At 39.0% G+C, this 18,868-nt stretch overlaps 2 protein-coding genes across 4 annotated transcripts; both read right to left on the bottom strand.

Annotated features, from left to right (window-relative positions):
* Positions 1 to 4,382: 4,382 nt before the first annotated feature.
* LOC119736797 (zinc finger protein 862-like) lies at positions 4,383 to 8,091 on the bottom strand. The gene has a single exon (XM_038210809.1). It carries the CDS (start codon positions 6,665 to 6,667, stop codon positions 4,832 to 4,834), a length of 1,836 nt encoding a protein of 611 aa, XP_038066737.1. The 5' UTR covers positions 6,668 to 8,091; the 3' UTR covers positions 4,383 to 4,831.
* A 4,331-nt stretch (positions 8,092 to 12,422) lies between these two features.
* LOC119736808 lies at positions 12,423 to 17,066 on the bottom strand. Of its 3 annotated transcripts, none has more exons than XR_005272315.1 (2): positions 14,341 to 14,579; positions 12,423 to 14,073 (listed from the first exon to the last, which is right to left on the bottom strand). XR_005272315.1 is itself a non-coding variant. In XM_038210821.1 (2 exons), the coding sequence occupies exon 1, from the start codon at positions 17,048 to 17,050 to the stop codon at positions 16,283 to 16,285; it is 768 nt and encodes a 255-aa protein (XP_038066749.1). In that variant the 5' UTR covers positions 17,051 to 17,066; the 3' UTR covers positions 12,423 to 14,073; positions 16,243 to 16,282. The 3 variants fall into 3 exon arrangements, 1 of the variants encoding a protein (XP_038066749.1); XR_005272316.1 differs by having other exon boundaries at positions 14,507 to 14,555; XM_038210821.1 differs by lacking the exon at positions 14,341 to 14,579 and adding an exon at positions 16,243 to 17,066.
* Positions 17,067 to 18,868: the final 1,802 nt, after the last annotated feature.

The raw sequence follows: 18,868 nt of genomic DNA, 5'->3' as shown, positions 1-18,868 counted from the left end.
CTTTTCTCACTGGATACTGAATGTAATGAGTTGAACTCTTCAGGGAATTTAATTTTGGCCTCTAGGCACCTCTTTGAACTTTTGAGCATTTTGGAGAAGTTGGATTTTTGGGTGAAAAACTGACTTTTTCGATGACGCCGGCTATGGAAAACGTTGAAGTTTTGGGGGCATTTTGTATGAAATCAAAAAGTTTTCTTTTTTCACTGGATACTGAATGTAATGAGTTGAACTCTTCAGGGAATTCAATTGTGGCCTCTAGGCACCTCCTGTGAAGTTTTGAGAAATTTTGGAGAAGTTGGATTTTTGGGTGAAAAAACTGACTTTTTCGATGATGCCGGCTATGGAAAACGTTGAAGTTTTGGGGGCATTAAGTAAAAAATCAAAAAGTTTTCTTTTCTCACTGGATACTGAATGTAATGAGTTGAACTCTTCAGGGAATTCAATTCTGGCCTCTAGGCACCTCCTGTGAATTTTTGAGCAATTTTGGTGAAGTTGGATTTTTGGGTGAAAAAGTGACTTTTTCGATGATGCCGGCTATGGAAAACGTTGAAGTTTTGGGGGCATTTTGTAAAAAATCAAAAGTTTTCTTTTCTCACTTGATACTGAATGTAATGAGTTGAACTCTTCAGGGAATTCAATTTGGCTTCTAGTCACCTTCTTTGAACTTTTGAGCATTTTGGAGAAGTTGGATTTTTGGGTGAAAAACTGACTTTTTCGATGATGCCGGCTATGGAAAACGTTGAAGTTTTGGGGGCATTTTGTAAAAAATCAAAAAGTTTTCTTTTCTCACTGGATACTGAATGTAATGAGTTGAACTCTTCAGGGAATTCAATTTTGGCCTTTAGTCACCTTCTTTGAACTTTTGAGCAATTTTGGAGAAGTTGGATTTTTGGGTGAAAAACTGACTTTTTCAATGATGCCGGCTATGGAAAACGTTGAAGTTTTTGGGGCATTTTGTAAAAAATCAAAAAGTTTTCTTTTCTCACTGGATACTGAATGTAATGAGTTGAACTCTTCAGGGAATTCAATTGTGGCCTCTAGGCACCTCCTGTGAAGTTTTGAGAAATTTTGGAGAAGTTGTATTTTTGGGTGAAAAACTGACTTTTTCGATGATGCCGGCTATGGAAAACGTTGAAGTTTTGGGGCATTTTGTAAAAAATCAAAAAGTTTTCTTTTCTCACTGGATACTGAATGTAATGAGTTGAACTCTTCAGGAAATTCAATTTTGGCCTCTAGGCACCTTCTTTGAACTTTTGAGCATTTTTGGAGAAGTTGTATTTTTGGGTGAAAAACTGACTTTTTCGATGATGCCAGCTATGGAAAACGTTGAAGTTTTGGGGGCATTTTGTAAAAAATCAAAAAGTTTTCTTTTTTCACTGGATACTGAATGTAATGAGTTGAACTCGTCAGGGAATTCAATTCTGGCCTCTAGGCACCTCCTGTGAATTTTTGAGCAATTTTGGAGAAGTTAGATTTTTGGGTGAAAAACTGACTTTTTCGATGATGCCGGCTATGGAAAACGTTGAAGTTTTGGGGGCATTTTGTAAAAAATCAAAAAGTTTTCTTTTCTCACTGGATACTGAATGTAATGAGTTGAACTCTTCAGGGAATTCAATTTTGGCCTCTAGTCACCTTCTTTGAACTTTTGAGCAATTTTGGAGAAGTTGGATTTTTGGGTGAAAAACTAACTTTTTCGATGATGCCGGCTATGGAAAACGTTGAAGTTTTTGGGGCATTTTGTAAAAAATCAAAAAGTTTTCTTTTCTCACTGGATACTGAATGTAATGAGTTGAACTCTTCAGGAAATTCAATTGTGGCCTCTAGGCACCTTCTGTGAAGTTTTGAGAAATTTTGGAGAAGTTGTATTTTTGGGTGAAAAACTGACTTTTTCGATGATGCCGGCTATGGAAAAAGTTGAAGTTTTGGGGGCATTTTGTAAAAAATCAAAAAGTTTTCTTTTCTCACTGGATACTGAATGTAATGAGTTGAACTCTTCAGGGAATTTAATTTTGGCCTCTAGGCACCTTCTTTGAACTTTTGAGCATTTTTGGAGAAGTTGGATTTTTGGGTGAAAAACTGACTTTTTCGATGACGCCGGCTATGGAAAACGTTGAAGTTTTGGGGGCATTTTGTATGAAATCAAAAAGTTTTCTTTTTTCACTGGATACTGAATGTAATGAGTTGAACTCTTCAGGGAATTCAATTGTGGCCTCTAGGCACCTCCTGTGAAGTTTTGAGAAATTTTGGAGAAGTTGGATTTTTGGGTGAAAAACTGACTTTTTCGATGATGCCGGCTATGGAAAACGTTGAAGTTTTGGGGGCATTAAGTAAAAAATCAAAAAGTTTTCTTTTCTCACTGGATACTGAATGTAATGAGTTGAACTCTTCAGGGAATTCAATTCTGGCCTCTAGGCACCTCCTGTGAATTTTTGAGCAATTTTGGTGAAGTTGGATTTTTGGGTGAAAAAGTGACTTTTTCGATGATGCCGGCTATGGAAAACGTTGAAGTTTTGGGGGCATTTTGTAAAAAATCAAAAAGTTTTCTTTTCTCACTTGATACTGAATGTAATGAGTTGAACTCTTCAGGGAATTCAATTTTGGCTTCTAGTCACCTTCTTTGAACTTTTGAGCATTTTTGGAGAAGTTGGATTTTTGGGTGAAAAACTGACTTTTTCGATGATGCCGGCTATGGAAAACGTTGAAGTTTTGGGGGCATTTTGTAAAAAATCAAAAAGTTTTCTTTTCTCACTGGATACTGAATGTAATGAGTTGAACTCTTCAGGGAATTCAATTTTGGCCTTTAGTCACCTTCTTTGAACTTTTGAGCAATTTTGGAGAAGTTGGATTTTTGGGTGAAAAACTGACTTTTTCAATGATGCCGGCTATGGAAAACGTTGAAGTTTTTGGGGCATTTTGTAAAAAATCAAAAAGTTTTCTTTTCTCACTGGATACTGAATGTAATGAGTTGAACTCTTCAGGGAATTCAATTGTGGCCTCTAGGCACCTCCTGTGAAGTTTTGAGAAATTTTGGAGAAGTTGTATTTTTGGGTGAAAAACTGACTTTTTTCGATGATGCCGGCTATGGAAAACGTTGAAGTTTTGGGGGCATTTTGTAAAAAATCAAAAAGTTTTCTTTTCTCACTGGATACTGAATGTAATGAGTTGAACTCTTCAGGAAATTCAATTTTGGCCTCTAGGCACCTTCTTTGAACTTTTGAGCATTTTTGGAGAAGTTGTATTTTTGGGTGAAAAACTGACTTTTTCGATGATGCCAGCTATGGAAAACGTTGAAGTTTTGGGGGCATTTTGTAAAAAATCAAAAAGTTTTCTTTTTTCACTGGATACTGAATGTAATGAGTTGAACTCTTCAGGGAATTCAATTCTGGCCTCTAGGCACCTTTTGTGAACTTTTGAGCAATTTTGGAGAAGTTGTATTTTTGGGTGAAAAACTGACTTTTTCGATGATGCCGGCTATGGAAAACGTTGAAGTTTTGGTGGCATTTTGTAAAAAATCAAAAAGTTTTCTTTTCTCACTGGATACTGAATGTAATGAGTTGAACTCTTCAGGGAATTCAATTTTGGCCTCTAGGCACCTTCTTTGAACTTTTTAGCATTTTTGGAGAAGTTGGATTTTTGGGTGAAAAACTGACTTTTTCGATGATGCCGGCTATGGAAAACGTTGAAGTTTTGGGGGCATTTGGTAAAAAATCAAAAAGTTTTCTTTTCTCACTGGATACTGAATTTAATGAGTTGAACTCTTTAGGGAATTCAATTCTGGCCTCTAGGCACCTCCTCTGAAGTTTTGAGCAATTTTGGAGAAGTTGGATTTTTGGGTGAAAAACTAACTTTTTCGATGATGCCGGCTATGGAAAACGTTGAAGTTTTTGGGGCATTTTGTAAAAAATCAAAAAGTTTTCTTTTCTCCCTGGATACTGAATGTAATGAGTTGAACTCTTCAGGGAATTCAATTCTGGCCTCTAGGCACCTCCTGTGAACTTTTGAGCAATTTTGGTGAAGTTGGATTTTTTGGGTAAAAACTGACTTTTTCGATGATGCCGGCTATGGAAAACGTTGAAGTTTTGGGGGCATTTTTGTAAAAAATCAAAAAGTTTTCTTTTCTCACTGGATACTGAATGTAATGAGTTGAACTCTTAAGGTAATTCAATTTTGGTCTCTAGGGACCTTCTGTGAACTTTTGAGCATTTTTGGAGAAGTTGGATTTTTGGGTGAAAAACTGACTTTTTGCGATGATGCCGGCTATGGAAAACGTTGAAGTTTTTGGGGGCATTTTGTAAAAAATCAAAAAGTTTTCTTTTCTCACTGGAAACTGAATGTAATGAGTTGAACTCTTCAGGGAATTCAATTCTGGCCTCTTCAGGGTGTGAAATTAAGAAAAATAGATGGTTGCCCGAGGGCAACCATGAGCTGAAACTCAGGTTGCCCGGAAGAAAGTTTGGTTGCCCGAAAATTCCAATGGTTTTTATGAAGCTATAGATTCATTGCAGAGCTCTATAAATTGTTCTAAATGCACTCCCAATCAATCTGTGTGGTTTTTAATGTCAGGTAAGTGTTACTGTAACTTAAAAAAATTATTCATATGTATTTTAATTTATTTAGTTATTTTATTTATTTATTTATTTATTTTTTACAATGATTTTGTACAATGCTAGTCTGTTTTAGTTTGGCTTGTGAATTTGTATTTTCTTTTAATTTAAAGCAACAAGTGATATTTTGTTAGACATTGAGAGAGGTTTAGTGGACAAAACTGCATTGGCCATCCAATCATTTCCAAAATTACTTACCTTTTGTCTTGACCAACTTAAGTGTCAACCTAGGCTTCATCTTCATCGTCATCAGCAACTGAAACTAAGTCATTGTCCATTTGTTCTTCATTTGACTCAATGTCAGCTGAGGCCCTTGTTCCATATTGCTGAGTGAACCGTCTGGTTCTCTTGGTGTCAGTCCACCATCTGTTGATGGAAGGCATAGGATCAAAGCTCTCCACTGTTGTGTTAGCAAGCTTGAGTGCCATGAGGTTGCTTGTAGTCTCTGGATGTAGTCTTGACCTCCAGTCATTCTTAACCCTACCCATTAGGGAGAATCCCCGTTCTGCTTCAGCTGAATGGATCGGGAGCACCAACATGATCTTTACTAGAGTTAAGATGTTGGCAAACCTCTGACTCTCATTGTACGTTTGCAGGACTTTCTTCCAGAATGCTTGGAATCGTTCATTGTTAGCAATACACCTGTCAGGTTGTTCCCTTTTCAGCTCTCTGCATGATAGTAGTAGCTGGGTCCATTCAATTTCCATTGAAGTTGTATCAGTGCCATTCCTATTCAGCAGATCACTGAAATGGTTAGTGATGGTCTGAATCTCAGTAGTTCCAAAATCTGCTAACACTTCAATGTCATGAGGCCAGTTCATTGGCTCAAATACTCGGAAAGCTTTCAGTACAGGGTCATTAAATGAGGCAAACCTCTGATTGAGAGCCTCTGCAGTGGCAGACACCATGCAACTGACACTCTTTTCTACATCCTCCAGAGCTGTGTCAAGTGTGTGTTGTCTGCCCCTGGAACTCCCTGACTGTAGCTTTAGTCTCTCGCCTCTGTACATGACATCAGTCCCTGTTACAACAAGATCCTTTTCGACAAAGGATTTCAGCACTCCCTTGGCATCAAATCGGTCAGAGGCTAACTTGAGCTGTGCAGCCTGCAGGGTGGTGTACAAGGTTTCCACTGATGAGTCGTTGTCCTGGAAGACCTCACTTATGGTTCTACAGATACTGAAGAACTTCAAAGCCACATGCAACATGAGCACAAAGTGAACGGATACAAGTGTCAGATGGAGACCTTTTGCCTTGGCAGCAGTTTCATTTGTACCCATTGCTACCTGGGACAGATGGTTAGCCAAAGCTAGCCAGTCTCGGTCCACTGCCAGCAATGCTCTGTGTCGGTGGGGAACCCAGCGTGTGCCCCAGATGTTTCCTGGTCGAAGGATAGTTATTTTCAGGGCCTTGCCAGCTTCCATGAGACCATCCATGTTCAGGGAGGAGTAGTGATAGAATTTGTACAAGCTGGACAAGAAAGCATCAATTGTGTCCCACAATTTTGACTTACGAGCTGCATCCTTTAGTGCCAGTTCCAATCTGTGAGCGCAACATCTAATTCCAATGAGGTGGGGAATTTTTGTACGCAATTTGGCAACAAGGCCTTCTCTACATCCAAAGTTCACAGCTGCCCCATCAGTTGCAATCCCTACAAGTTTTTCACGCCAGTCTTTACAGTTGACTTTCTTCTCTAAAGCTGAACCCACCGCACCCTTAAGACCTTCAGCATCTGCCTTGTGGACTGACTCCAATGATATGAATTTTGTCTCGGGTACACACTCATGGTTCAAGAATCTTGCGAACACAATCTCCTCTTCTATTATTCCCTTGTCTGTGGAGCCGTCGCATATGACACTGATAAAACTGTTTTGGTTCAACATCTGGGAAATGTTGTTATTGTTCTCTTCGCCCATATATGAAATAAAAGTCTTTGCCTGTTTATCGTTGGCATAATGGTTTCCCAAGGTGTCATTATAATTTATGTCCTGTAGACTCAGCAGACCTGGAAAATCTCTGAATGGCCTTTCAGATTTGGCAAGATAAAAGGCTGTTCTAAACATTTTTTCAATTGTTCAATCTGCGTCCCCTCCATTTTCATCAATCCTTTCTCAATTGGAGTGCTGCCGGGTGCTGTCTTTGCCATAGTTGCAGCTTTTACTGCTTCAGCAGATTTATAATGATCCTCACTATTTTCATGCTTCTTGATGCTTGTAAGTCTCAGGCTATTACACCCTTTTACGAAGTTGTTGTGCTTATTATGTTTTGTACAAAAAGTACAAAACATGGTCTTTTCCTTCTCATTATACAGCAGCCAGTCTCTTCCATTTTGCCACACATCCAGGAAATTTCTAACTCTGGTTTGTTCATAGTCCGTTTTTGTGTTCACCGGCGTACTACTACTAGTACTAGGCCTAGTACTGACGGCGTTAGAGTCAGTGGATGGGCTACTCGCCGCGATGCCGGCTCCCGACGATGAGCTGGAAACATGTATATTATTATTAACCCTACCTCGCCGTCATTTTTTGTTGATTTTGGAGCATGGTCATCATCCGACAATCCAGCGTCGGTAGCACTCCTAGTACCAGTTTTTTTGCCCAGCTTATAGAACCCAAACCTTAATAGGCTCATAATTTCTATATTCACAAGTCGATCAAACTTTGACACTTCGAAAAACCCTGTTTTCACAAACGTAACCACGCGGGCGTGATCGTTGGTCCCCTACTATGTAGCATCATATAGCCACCGTGTGCGGCACCAGTGATCACGAGGACACCACACACATTACACCAGCATGTCGTTCTTGTAGAGGTTATAAATATTCATGATAATTTTTGTCGTCATACCAATCGCGGAATCTCATTGGGTCAAAATACAGAAACACTCATTGATAAAAAAAAAAAGTGTCCTTACCGCGCGCGCGCCGTGTTCGTTTCGTTCCAACATTCATAGAATTGTCAACCTCGGGCCCGTGGTGAACAATGTACAATAATAATCTCTCACGATACCGCGGGATCGAGTGCATATTTATCAGCTGACAGAATGTATAGTCAGGTTGCCCTTCCACACAGAGCAAAAATGCACGCGAAATGTCATTACAAAATAGCTAACTTCTGGGTACCAGCCGCTGTACACAGCTGTATGCCAGCGTGTAGCGGAACTTCGCGCGTTTCATCGGACATGTCGGATAGCGCATCGGAATGGTGATATTTGTTGCTGATCGTTAGTAATTTTCGAGGTTTTTTTGTCCGGCGCAAATTATTTATTGTTGGCTTCCAGAAGTGAATTCGACATCGGTATGATTTGCATCATTTTATTAATTTTTGGGGGGGTAAAAACCAAATCTTTTTGAGCTTGAATATACAATTTTAGGTAGGCCCTTGCCTGAAATAAGGTTGCCCGGCGGGCAACCACGGTCAGCTCAATTGTTGCCCGCATGATTTTTTGGTTGCCCCGGGCAACCGGGCAACCATTAATTTCGCACCCTGCTCTTGGCACCTCCTGTGAACTTTTGAGCAATATTGGTGAAGTTGGATTTTTGGGTGAAAAACTGCCTTTTTCGATGATGCCGGCTATGGAAAACGTTGAAGTTTTGGGGGCATTTTGTAAAAAATCAAAAAGTTTTCTTTTCTCACTGGAGACTGAATGTAATGAGTTGAACTCTTCAGGGAATTCAATTTTGGCCTCTAGGCACCTTCTTTGAACTTTTGAGCATTTTTATAGAAGTTGGATTTTTGGGTGAAAAACTGACTTTTTCGATGATGCCGGCTATGGAAAACGTTGAAGTTTTGGGGGCATTGTGTAAAAAATCAAAAAGTTTTCTTTTCTCACTGGATACTGAATTTAATGAGTTGAACTCTTTAGGGAATTCAATTCTGGCCTCTAGGCACCTCCTCTGAAGTTTTGAGCAATTTTGGAGAAGTTGGATTTTTGGGTGAAAAACTGACTTGTTTGATGATGCCGGCTATGGAAAATGTTGAAGTTTTGGGGGCATTTTGTAAAAAATCAAAAAGTTTTCTTTTCTCACTGGATACTGAATGTAATGAGTTGAACTCTTCAGGGAATTCAATTTTGGCCTCTAGGCACCTTCTTTGAACTTTTGAGCATTTTTATAGAAGTTGGATTTTTGGGTGAAAAACTGACTTTTTCGATGATGCCGGCTATGGAAAACGTTGAAGTTTTGGGGGCATTGTGTAAAAAATCAAAAAGTTTTCTTTTCTCACTGGATACTGAATTTAATGAGTTGAACTCTTTAGGGAATTCAATTCTGGCCTCTAGGCACCTCCTCTGAAGTTTTGAGCAATTTTGGAGAAGTTGGATTTTTGGGTGAAAAACTGACTTTTTCGATGATGCCGGCTATGGAAAATGTTGAAGTTTTGGGGGCATTTTGTAAAAAAATCAAAAAGTTTTCTTTTCTCACTGGATACTGAATGTAATGAGTTGAACTCTTCAGGGAATTCAATTCTGGCCTCTAGGCACCTCCTGTGAATTTTTGAGCAATTTTGGTAAAGTTGGATTTTTGGGGTAAAAACTGACTTTTTCGATGATGCCGGCTATGGAAAACGTTGAAGTTTGGGGGCATTTTGTAAAAAATCAAAAAGTTTTCTTTTCTCACTGGATACTGAATTTAATGAGTTGAACTCTTTAGGGAATTCAATTCTGGCCTCTAGGCACCTCCTCTGAAGTTTTGAGCAATTTGGAGAAGTTGGATTTTTGGGTGAAAAACTAACTTTTTCGATGATGCCGGCTATGGAAAACATTGAAGTTTTGGGGGCATTTTGTAAAAAATCAAAAAGTTTTCTTTTCTCACTGGATACTGAATGTAATGAGTTGAACTCTTCAGGGAATTCAATTTTGGCCTCTAGTCACCTTCTTTGAACTTTTGAGCAATTTTGGAGAAGTTGTATTTTTGGGTGAAAAACTAACTTTTTCGATGATGCCGGCTATGGAAAACGTTGAAGTTTTTGGGGCATTTTGTAAAAAATCAAAAAGTTTTCTTTTCTCACTGGATACTGAATGTAATGAGTTGAACTCTTCAGGAAATTCAATTGTGGCCTCTAGGCACCTCCTGTGAAGTTTTGAGAAATTTTGGAGAAATTGTATTTTTGGGTGAAAAACTGACTTTTTCGATGATGCCGGCTATGGAAAAAGTTGAAGTTTTGGGGGCATTTTGTAAAAAATCAAAAAGTTTTCTTTTCTCACTGGATACTGAATGTAATGAGTTGAACTCTTCAGGGAATTCAATTTTGGCCTCTAGGCACCTTCTTTGAACTTTTGAGCATTTTTGGAGAAGTTGGATTTTTGGGTGAAAAACTGACTTTTTCGATGACGCCGGCTATGGAAAACGTTGAAGTTTTGGGGGCATTTTGTATGAAATCAAAAAGTTTTCTTTTTTCACTGGATACTGAATGTAATGAGTTGAACTCTTCAGGGAATTCAATTCTGGTCTCTAGGCACCTCCTGTGAACTTTTGAGCAATTTTAGAGAAGTTGGTTTTTTGGGTGAAAAACTGACTTTTTCGATGATGCCGGCTATGGAAAACGTTGAAGTTTTGGGGGCAATTTGTAAAAAATCAAAAAGTTTTCTTTTCTCACTGGATACTGAATATAATGAGTTGAACTCTTCACGGGGTTTCAATTCAGGCCTCTAGGCACCTTCTTTGAACTTTTGAGCAATTTTGGAGAAGTTGGATTTTTGGGTGAAAAACTGACTTTTTCGATGATGCCGGCTATGGAAAACGTTGAAGTTTTGGGGGCATTTTGTAAAAAATCAAAAAGTTTTCTTTTCTCACTGGATACTGAATGTAATGAGTTGAACTCTTCAGGGAATTCAATTCGGTTGAAGTTTTGGGGGCATTTTGTAAAAAATCAAAAAGTTTTCTTTTCTCACTGGATACTGAATGTAATGAGTTGAACTCGTCAGGGAATTCAATTGTGGCCTCTAGGCACCTCCTTTGAACTTTTGAGCAATTTTGGAGAAGTTGGATTTTTGGGTGAAAAACTGACTTTTTCGATGATGCCGGCTATGGAAAACGTTAGAGTTTTGGGGGCATTTTGTAAAAAATCAAAAAGTTTTCTTTTCTCACTGGATACTGAATGTAATGAGTTGAACTCTTCAGGGAATTCAATTCTGGCCTCTATTCACCTTCTTTCAACTTTTGAGCAATTTTGGAAAAGTTGTATTTTTGGGTGAAAAACTGACTTTTTCGATGATGCCGGCTATGGAAAACGTTGAAGTTTTTGGGGCATTTTGTAAAAAATCAAAAAGTTTTCTTTTCTCACTGGATACTGAATGTAATGAGTTGAACTCTTCAGGAAATTCAATTGTGGCCTCTAGGCACCTCCTGTGAAGTTTTGAGAAATTTTGGAGAAGTTGTATTTTTGGGTGAAAAACTGACTTTTTCAATGATGCCGGCTATGGAAAACGTTGAAGTTTTGGGGGCATTTTGTAAAAAATCAAAAAGTTTTCTTTTCTCACTGGATACTGAATGTAATGAGTTGAACTGTTCAGGGAATTCAATTCTGGCCTCTAGGCACCTCCTGTGAATTTTTGAGCAATTTTGGTGAAGTTGGATTTTTGGGTGAAAAACTGACTTTTTCGATGACGCCGGCTATGGAAAACGTTGAAGTTTTGGGGGCATTTTGTAAAAAATCAAAAAGTTTTCTTTTCTCACTGGATACTGAATGTAATGAGTTGAACTCTTCAGGGAATTCAATTCTGGCCTCTAGTCACCTTCTTTCAACTTTTGAGCAATTTTGGAGAAGTTGGATTTTTGGGTGAAAAACTGACTTTTTCGATGATGCCGGCTATGGAAAACGTTGAAGTTTTTGGGGCATTTTGTAAAAATCTAAAAGTTTTCTTTTCTCACTGGATACTGAATGTAATGAGTTGAACTCTTCAGGAAATTCAATTGTGGCCTCTAGGCACTTTCTGTGAACTTTTGAGCAATTTTGGAGAAGTTGGATTTTTGGGTGAAAAATTGACTTTTTCGATGACGCCGGCTATGGAAAACGTTGAAGTTTTGGGGGCATTTTGTAAAAAATCAACAAGTTTTCTTTTCTCACTGGATACTGAATGTAATGAGTTGAACTCTTCAGGGAATTCAATTTTGGCCTCTAGTCACCTTCTTTGAACTGTTGAGCAATTTTGGAAAAGTTGTATTTTTGGGTGAAAAACTAACTTTTTCGATGATGCCGGCTATGGAAAACGTTGAAGTTTTTGGGGCATTTTGTAAAAAATCAAAAAGTTTTCTTTTCTCACTGGATACTGAATGTAATGAGTTGAACTCTTCAGGAAATTCAATTGTGGCCTCTAGGCACCTCCTGTGAAGTTTTGAGAAATTTTGGAGAAGTTGTATTTTTGGGTGAAAAACTGACTTTTTCGATGATGCCGGCTATGGAAAACGTTGAAGTTTTGGGGCATTTTGTAAAAAAATCAAAAAGTTTTCTTTTCTCACTGGATACTGAATGTAATGAGTTGAACTCTTCAGGGAATTCAATTTTGGCCTCTAGGCACCTCCTGTGAAGTTTTGAGAAATTTTGGAGAAGTTGGATTTTTGGGTGAAAAACTGACTTTTTTGATGATGCCGGCTATGGAAAACGTTGAAGTTTTTGGGGCATTAAGTAAAAAATCAAAAAGTTTTCTTTTCTCACTGGATACTGAATGTAATGAGTTGAACTCTTCAGGGAATTCAATTCTGGCCTCTAGGCACCTCCTGTGAATTTTTGAGCAATTTTGGAGAAGTTGGATTTTTGGGTGAAAAACTGACTTTTATCATTTAAATCATCATACACAAACAAAACACACTATACTCATTAATTTGGGATTGTGCGAGCTGCAGCAACCAATACTTTTAATTAGCTTACACTGTTTCATCGACTTCTCAAATTACACATCATTATTAATGATAACTTTGCACGATATACATCGAGATATATATCAACATATTAAGTATTAATCACAAACTGTGAATTCGACCCATTGCTTTTGGTGATCGCCAGATACGAAAAACCACAAACCTTTTTGGAAAAAGTGGAAACGTATGCCCTGACCTATGCTGACCACCGCTCTCAGGCTAGCTAAGCAATGATAATGGGAGGTTCTTAAAACAACGTATTTTAAGATAGAATTACTTTAGCCATTACAATAGCATATAATTAAATAAATAACGTGTGTTGCGTTGCTGCTAGCAAGCGTGAAGTGACGCGTTTCTCCGCTAGCATCACATACCACTACCTATTCAAAATTCCCGCTCTGACCATCGAACCATACAATCATTAGCATATCAATGATAAATTCGATGCATTCTAATTCATTCTGGACTCAACCGAATACATCAACATTTATCATTTAAATCATCATACACAAACAAAACACACTATACTCATTAATTTGGGATTGTGCGAGCTGCAGCAATCGGCTTGAATAAATAAAGAACGGGTGGATGTTAGATACCTAACCGCTGAGAAACAGATAATAAGTTAGAAAAGCTCTCTTGGACATAACCATCTTTAGCCGTCTCCGACTTCCAACGCCCATGGCGTTTAAACAATCTGTCGGCTACACCAGCCTTAGCAGCCTCTGAGGCTCCACCTGATCTTAAACTATGTAAAGAAAATTTGGAAACATCTGCAACTACTGGAGAAATTGCTTTCAAAACTAGCTCTCTAACTCTGGAATATGACATGGGCTGATTGTTTTTGCGCAGGGAATAACCATTTTTAACTTTTGTTAAGTTCCTGAACACAAAAGCCTCTTTATCACCACTGGAAATCTCTGCAAGATTAATATAAAGCTCTAACATGGCTACTGGACAAGTCTGAGAAAATGATCTAGCAATAATAACTTCACTGCCCTGTCTGTACACGTCTGTCTTACTTGACTGAATCCGGATTGACAAATGGTCATGATGGAACATTAAATCTTGCATCTTAAGCGAGGCTAACTCATTAAATCTTAAGAAACCTGCAAAAGATATTAAAGCCATAGCCAAAGTTCTAATGTTCATTAGGTTATGTACTGATCTGTCAGCTCCTTGCAATTGTACCATCTGTACTAGGATCTGAGGTGTTATCGGCTCTTTTCTTGCCCTTGGTTTAGCGAGTGTTCGTTTGAGTCCCTCTATGACTTGAACAGTCAATGGATCCTTCATGGGGTCGTCCAAACTGGCCATGCGATGTGCCCAGGAAATTGCTGATGAAGCACTGATAATTGGTGATGGTGACGCTGCTGAGTTGCTGATGTGAACCAAATATAATGATATTATATATGGATCACCAGGAAGGGGAGACTCGTCATGTGACAGTGCCCATTGATGCCATCTGGTAAAGGATGAGTTGTATTGAGTTACCGTGCTTGAAGCTCTTGAGCTCACCAATATGGAGGGCAGCTGGTTGGCGAGAGAACTCAGGTCTTGATTGTTGGCGCTCCTCTCGAAACGGTGTCTCCAGTTATCACTGTTGAAGATTAGCTTAACAAAGAGACAAAGAACTTTGTTACAACATATATGTTATTACTTTACAATATACACTGTTTTAATTCCTAATTTTCTCCATTTCAGAATTGACCCCCTGGGTCTCTACACTAGTAAGGCACCAAGCCCAAGCGTTCTGAACGCTTGTACAGAAACTCATTGATAACTGCTGAACCTGACCGCTAGTACTGTACTGCGCACAATATCATGAATGAACTTAGAGTTATTACTTCGACCATTCTCAAAAAGTGGGAAAGGACTCACAAATTCATGGATACTTGTGATTTCTGATCTTTCATTGAAACCATCTGGGAATAATAACACCCAGTAAGGGGATGATCTCCAGGCAGGGCATATCAATGTCCCCTCAGCTCTGTTGGCTATTAACTGATGTATGACTCTTGGAATCAAATGTATCGGGGGAACCAACCAGTTATTTTCCCCTGCCCAATCTTGGGTGAACGCATCGGTTGCCTGAGTACCTGGATTCCAAAATCTAGAATTAAAACGAGTTAATTTGGAATTATAATAACTGGCAAACCGATCGATTGTGTGAGGACCCCACATATGATCAAGTAGGGAGAACATCTCATCTGAGGTCTGCCAATCGTCATAATCGACCAGCTTACTTATGAAATCTGCCTTTTCGTTCTTCGATCTCGGCACCCATTCTAATTCAAGGAACACTCCATTGCGTACACAATTACGACATATGTTTAACACAATAGACTGTAAATCTGACTTCATACTGCCTTTGCAAACTATTCTTGTAACAGCTTGATTATCAGAAAACCATTTTACTCTGGTGTTTTTGAACTTGTTTATTTGGGATGCTAACACCATGTCTATTGCTTTTAATTCTCTCCAGGTTGAACTATGTTTCCTTTCATTTTCCGACCACTGACCATGACTGATCGAATCATTGACATTTACTATGTAGCCTCCGAAACCATTTTTGCTTGCATCTGAAAACACCATAGTTGAACACATGGGTGTTAATTTTATTGGAATTTCCTTCAGATTATCTATGTTGTGTAACCAGAAGAGGAGTTCTTCGTTGGCTTGTTCTGAGATGACAACTTTGGAATTCCACGAACTTCTAGATTCAATTACACAATGCATAGCTTTGGTCATTACCCTACTCATTGATCCCACAACTAAATAGGATGAAACAATACATCCTGCCACACTGGCTAGATCTTTGACTTTGACGCATGTTGACGAACCTGCTGACTTGGGAGTTATTAACAGTTCTTGAATTCGTTCCTTGATGCTGTTTATTCGTCTGTTTGGCAAAACAAGAGAACCATTCTTTAGGTCAATTATCAGACCTAACCACTCGGTCTCTGAAACCGGGTCCCAAGTACTCTTTTGTACATTAGGTACGAACCCTGCATTGACCAGGTCAACTTTAACTTGAGCACTGTGCTCTCTGGCTTTCTGAAAGCTCTCTGCATAACACAAACCATCGTCTAGGAACACAACTATTTGTTTACCTTCACTTCTCCACTTCTGTACAAGTGGTCTCACCACTTTGGTGAAAACGTATGGGGCAGTGGATAAACCAAATGGTAATACAGTAAACTTGAAGAATGTAAAGGCACCTTTGTAAAACCAGGAAAATCCCAAGTACTGTTGATGTTCTGTACGAATGCTAATATGGTGGTATCCCGATTTTAGGTCAAACTGGAACATAAAACCCCCCTTTTGAAGATATAACATCGCTGTACGCATATCTTCGTACTTGACAGATAGCTTCCATAAAAACCTGTTCACTTCTCTCAAATCTAGTATTAATCTCCTCTTGCCTGATTTTTGTACTGAAACTGACAAAGGATTCACTATGTATGGTTGTTCTGTGCAAGGCAAGACGCAGTGCGTCTCTAATAAATCTGAAATTGCATTTGTGACAAATTCGCTATTATTGATGGCTGAGCGATTATTCAACCCTTGTTTGGATTTCTCAACATTCGGCGTGTGTGGTGGTGTTTCATAAAACGGAATCATGTATCCGTTGCTAATTATGTCTAATACATAGGAATTGGCATTAATTGCTCTCCAAAAATCATAATGATGATGTAAACGACCAGCCACTTGAATTTTGCAACCTGTGGAACACCTTTCTTCATACTCAAAGAAATTATCGGTAAAGTAACATAACTCAACTTCATTGATCGTGTTAGACTTGCTTGCTGCGGTGTCCTTGCTAGGTGGAGAAACTTGGGGTGTTGCTCTTGTCTTGCCTTCTACTGATGTTTGGACAGGATTTTCTCCAGTGACCTTGGCTTCCGCAAGCGTAGCAGATGTCTTTGCTGGTTGGGAATCGTTGGCCACGAAAAAACTGGAATTGAGAAGCAGGAGCGACAGAAGTAGTAGCGGGAGCAGGAGTCTGGTAGTGGTAGTCACCGGTCTTGAATCTCTTAGCCCCGGCGGACTTCTTACTGGACGCCGCTTTAAGCTTTCTGGCCGCCCTGTCTTCTGCCCTTGTGATCTTCTTGTCATCTCCGGAGTCGTTGGCCAACTCGTTATTCTCGTATTCTTCGACTGTTGCCCAGCCAGAGGGGCTGGTATCGGCTAGTCGGATTAGCTTTTGACGATGCTCGAGCAGAGCTTTAATACTGGTTAGCTCTTGCTGCACTTCAGTGGACTGGTTTTTGCGTTCAGCTTCTACGACATGATCCAATACAGACTGATTAAAGTTATATTGTCGTTTATGGCCTTCCCTTTTCCAGGTTAATTTGACGCTAGTGGCGGATTTGAGCTTCGTATCAAAATTGGCAGAAGCTTCAGCTATCTTGTCTTCCAGTATCTTAGCTTGACTAGATGAGAATTGAGCCAATAGCTCCTGAATGTCCTCTTTCGTAGCTGGAGTTGATGACATGTTTAAAGTGTTGAAAATGGCGACAGCTCTAAAAAATAACGTGTGTTGCGTTGCTGCTAGCAAGCGTGAAGTGACGCGTTTCTCCGCTAGCATCACATACCACTACCTATTCAAATTCCCGCTCTGACCATCGAACCATACAATCATTAGCATATCAATGATAAATTCGATGCATTCTAATTCATTCTGGACTCAACCGAATACATCAACATTTTCGATGATGCCGGCTATGGAAAACGTTGAAGTTTTGGGGGCATTTTGTAAAAAATCAAAAAGTTTTCTTTTCTCACTGGATACTGAATGTAATGAGTTGAACTCTTCAGGAATTCAATTTTGGCCTCTAGTCACCTTCTTTGAACTTTTGAGCAATTTTGGAGAAGTTGGATTTTTGGGTGAAAAACTAACTTTTTCGATGATGCCGGCTATGGAAAACGTTGAAGTTTTTGGGGCATTTGTAAAAAATCAAAAAGTTTTCTTTTCTCCCTGGATACTGAATGTAATGAGTTGAACTCTTCAGGAAATTCAATTGTGGCCTCTAGGCACCTTCTGTGAAGTTTTGAGCAATTTTGGAGAAGTTGTATTTTTGGGTGAAAAACTGACTTTTTCGATGATGCCGGCTATGGAAAAAGTTGAAGTTTTGGGGGCATTTTGTAAAAAATCAAAAAGTTTTTCTTTTCTCACTGGATACTGAATGTAATGAGTTGAACTCTTCAGGGAATTCAATTTTGGCCTCTAGGCACCTTCTTTGAACTTTTGAGCATTTTTGGAGGAGTTGGATTTTTGGGTGAAAAACTGACTTTTTCGATGACGCCGGCTATGGAAAACGTTGAAGTTTTGGGGGCATTTTGTATGAAATCAAAAAGTTTTCTTTTCTCACTGGATACTGAATGTAATGAGTTGAACTCTTCAGGAAATTCAATTTTGGCCTCTAGGCACCTCCTGTGAACTTTTGAGCAATATTGGTGAAGTTGGATTTTTGGGTGAAAAACTGACTTTTTCGATGATGCCGGCTATGGAAAACGTTGAAGTTTTGGGGGCATTTTGTAAAAAATCAAAAGTTTTCTTTTCTCACTGGATACTAAATGTAATGAGTTGAACTCTTCAGGGAATTCAATTCTGGCCTCTAGGCACCTCCTGTGAACTTTTGAGCAATTTTGGTGAAGTTGGATTTTTGGGTGAAAAACTGACTTTTTCGATGATGCCAGCTATGGAAAACGTTGAAGTTTTGGGGGCATTTTGTAAAAAATCAAAAGTTTTCTTTTCTCACTGGATACTGAATGTAATGAGTTGAACTCTTCAGGGAATTCAATTCTGGCCTCTAGGCCCCTCATGTGAACTTTTGAGCAATATTGGAGAAGTTGGATTTTTGGGTGAAAAACTGACTTTTTCGATGATGCCGGCTTTGGAAAACGTTGAAGTTTTGGGGGCATTTTGAGCAATTTTGGTGAAGTTGGATTTTTGGGTGAAAAACTGACTTTTTTGATGATGCCGGCTATGGAAAACGTTGAAGTTTTGGGGCATTTTGTAAAAAATCAAAAGTTTTCTTTTCTCACTGGATACTGAATGTAATGAGTTGAACTCTTCAGGGAATTCATTTTGGCCTCTAGGCACCTTCTTTGAACTTTTGAGCATTTTTGGAGAAGTTGGATTTTTGGGTGAAAAACTGACTTTTTCGATGATGCCGGCTATGGAAAATGTTGAAGTTTTGGGGGCATTGTGTAAAAAATCAAAAAGTTTTCTTTTCTCACTGGATACTGAATTTAATGAGTTGAACTCTTCAGGAAATTCAATTGTGGCCTCTAGGCACCTCCTCTGAAGTTTTGAGCAATTTTGGAGAAGTTGGATTTTTGGGTGAAAAACTGACTTTTTCGATGATGCCAGCTATGGAAAACGTTGAAGTTTGGGGGCATT

The sequence above is a fragment of the Patiria miniata genome, unplaced genomic scaffold, assembly GCF_015706575.1.
Source record: "Patiria miniata isolate m_02_andy unplaced genomic scaffold, ASM1570657v1 HiC_scaffold_10, whole genome shotgun sequence".
Lineage (NCBI taxonomy): Eukaryota > Metazoa > Echinodermata > Asteroidea > Valvatida > Asterinidae > Patiria > Patiria miniata.
This window is presented reverse-complemented; position numbering and strand designations above follow the sequence as displayed.

Excerpts from the sequence above, each read along its gene's own strand:
- LOC119736797 (XM_038210809.1), bottom strand. The coding sequence starts at position 6,667 with ATGTTTAGAACAGCCTTTTATCTTGCCAAATCTGAAAGGCCATTCAGA.
- LOC119736808 (XM_038210821.1), bottom strand. The coding sequence starts at position 17,050 with ATGCTAGCGGAGAAACGCGTCACTTCACGCTTGCTAGCAGCAACGCAA.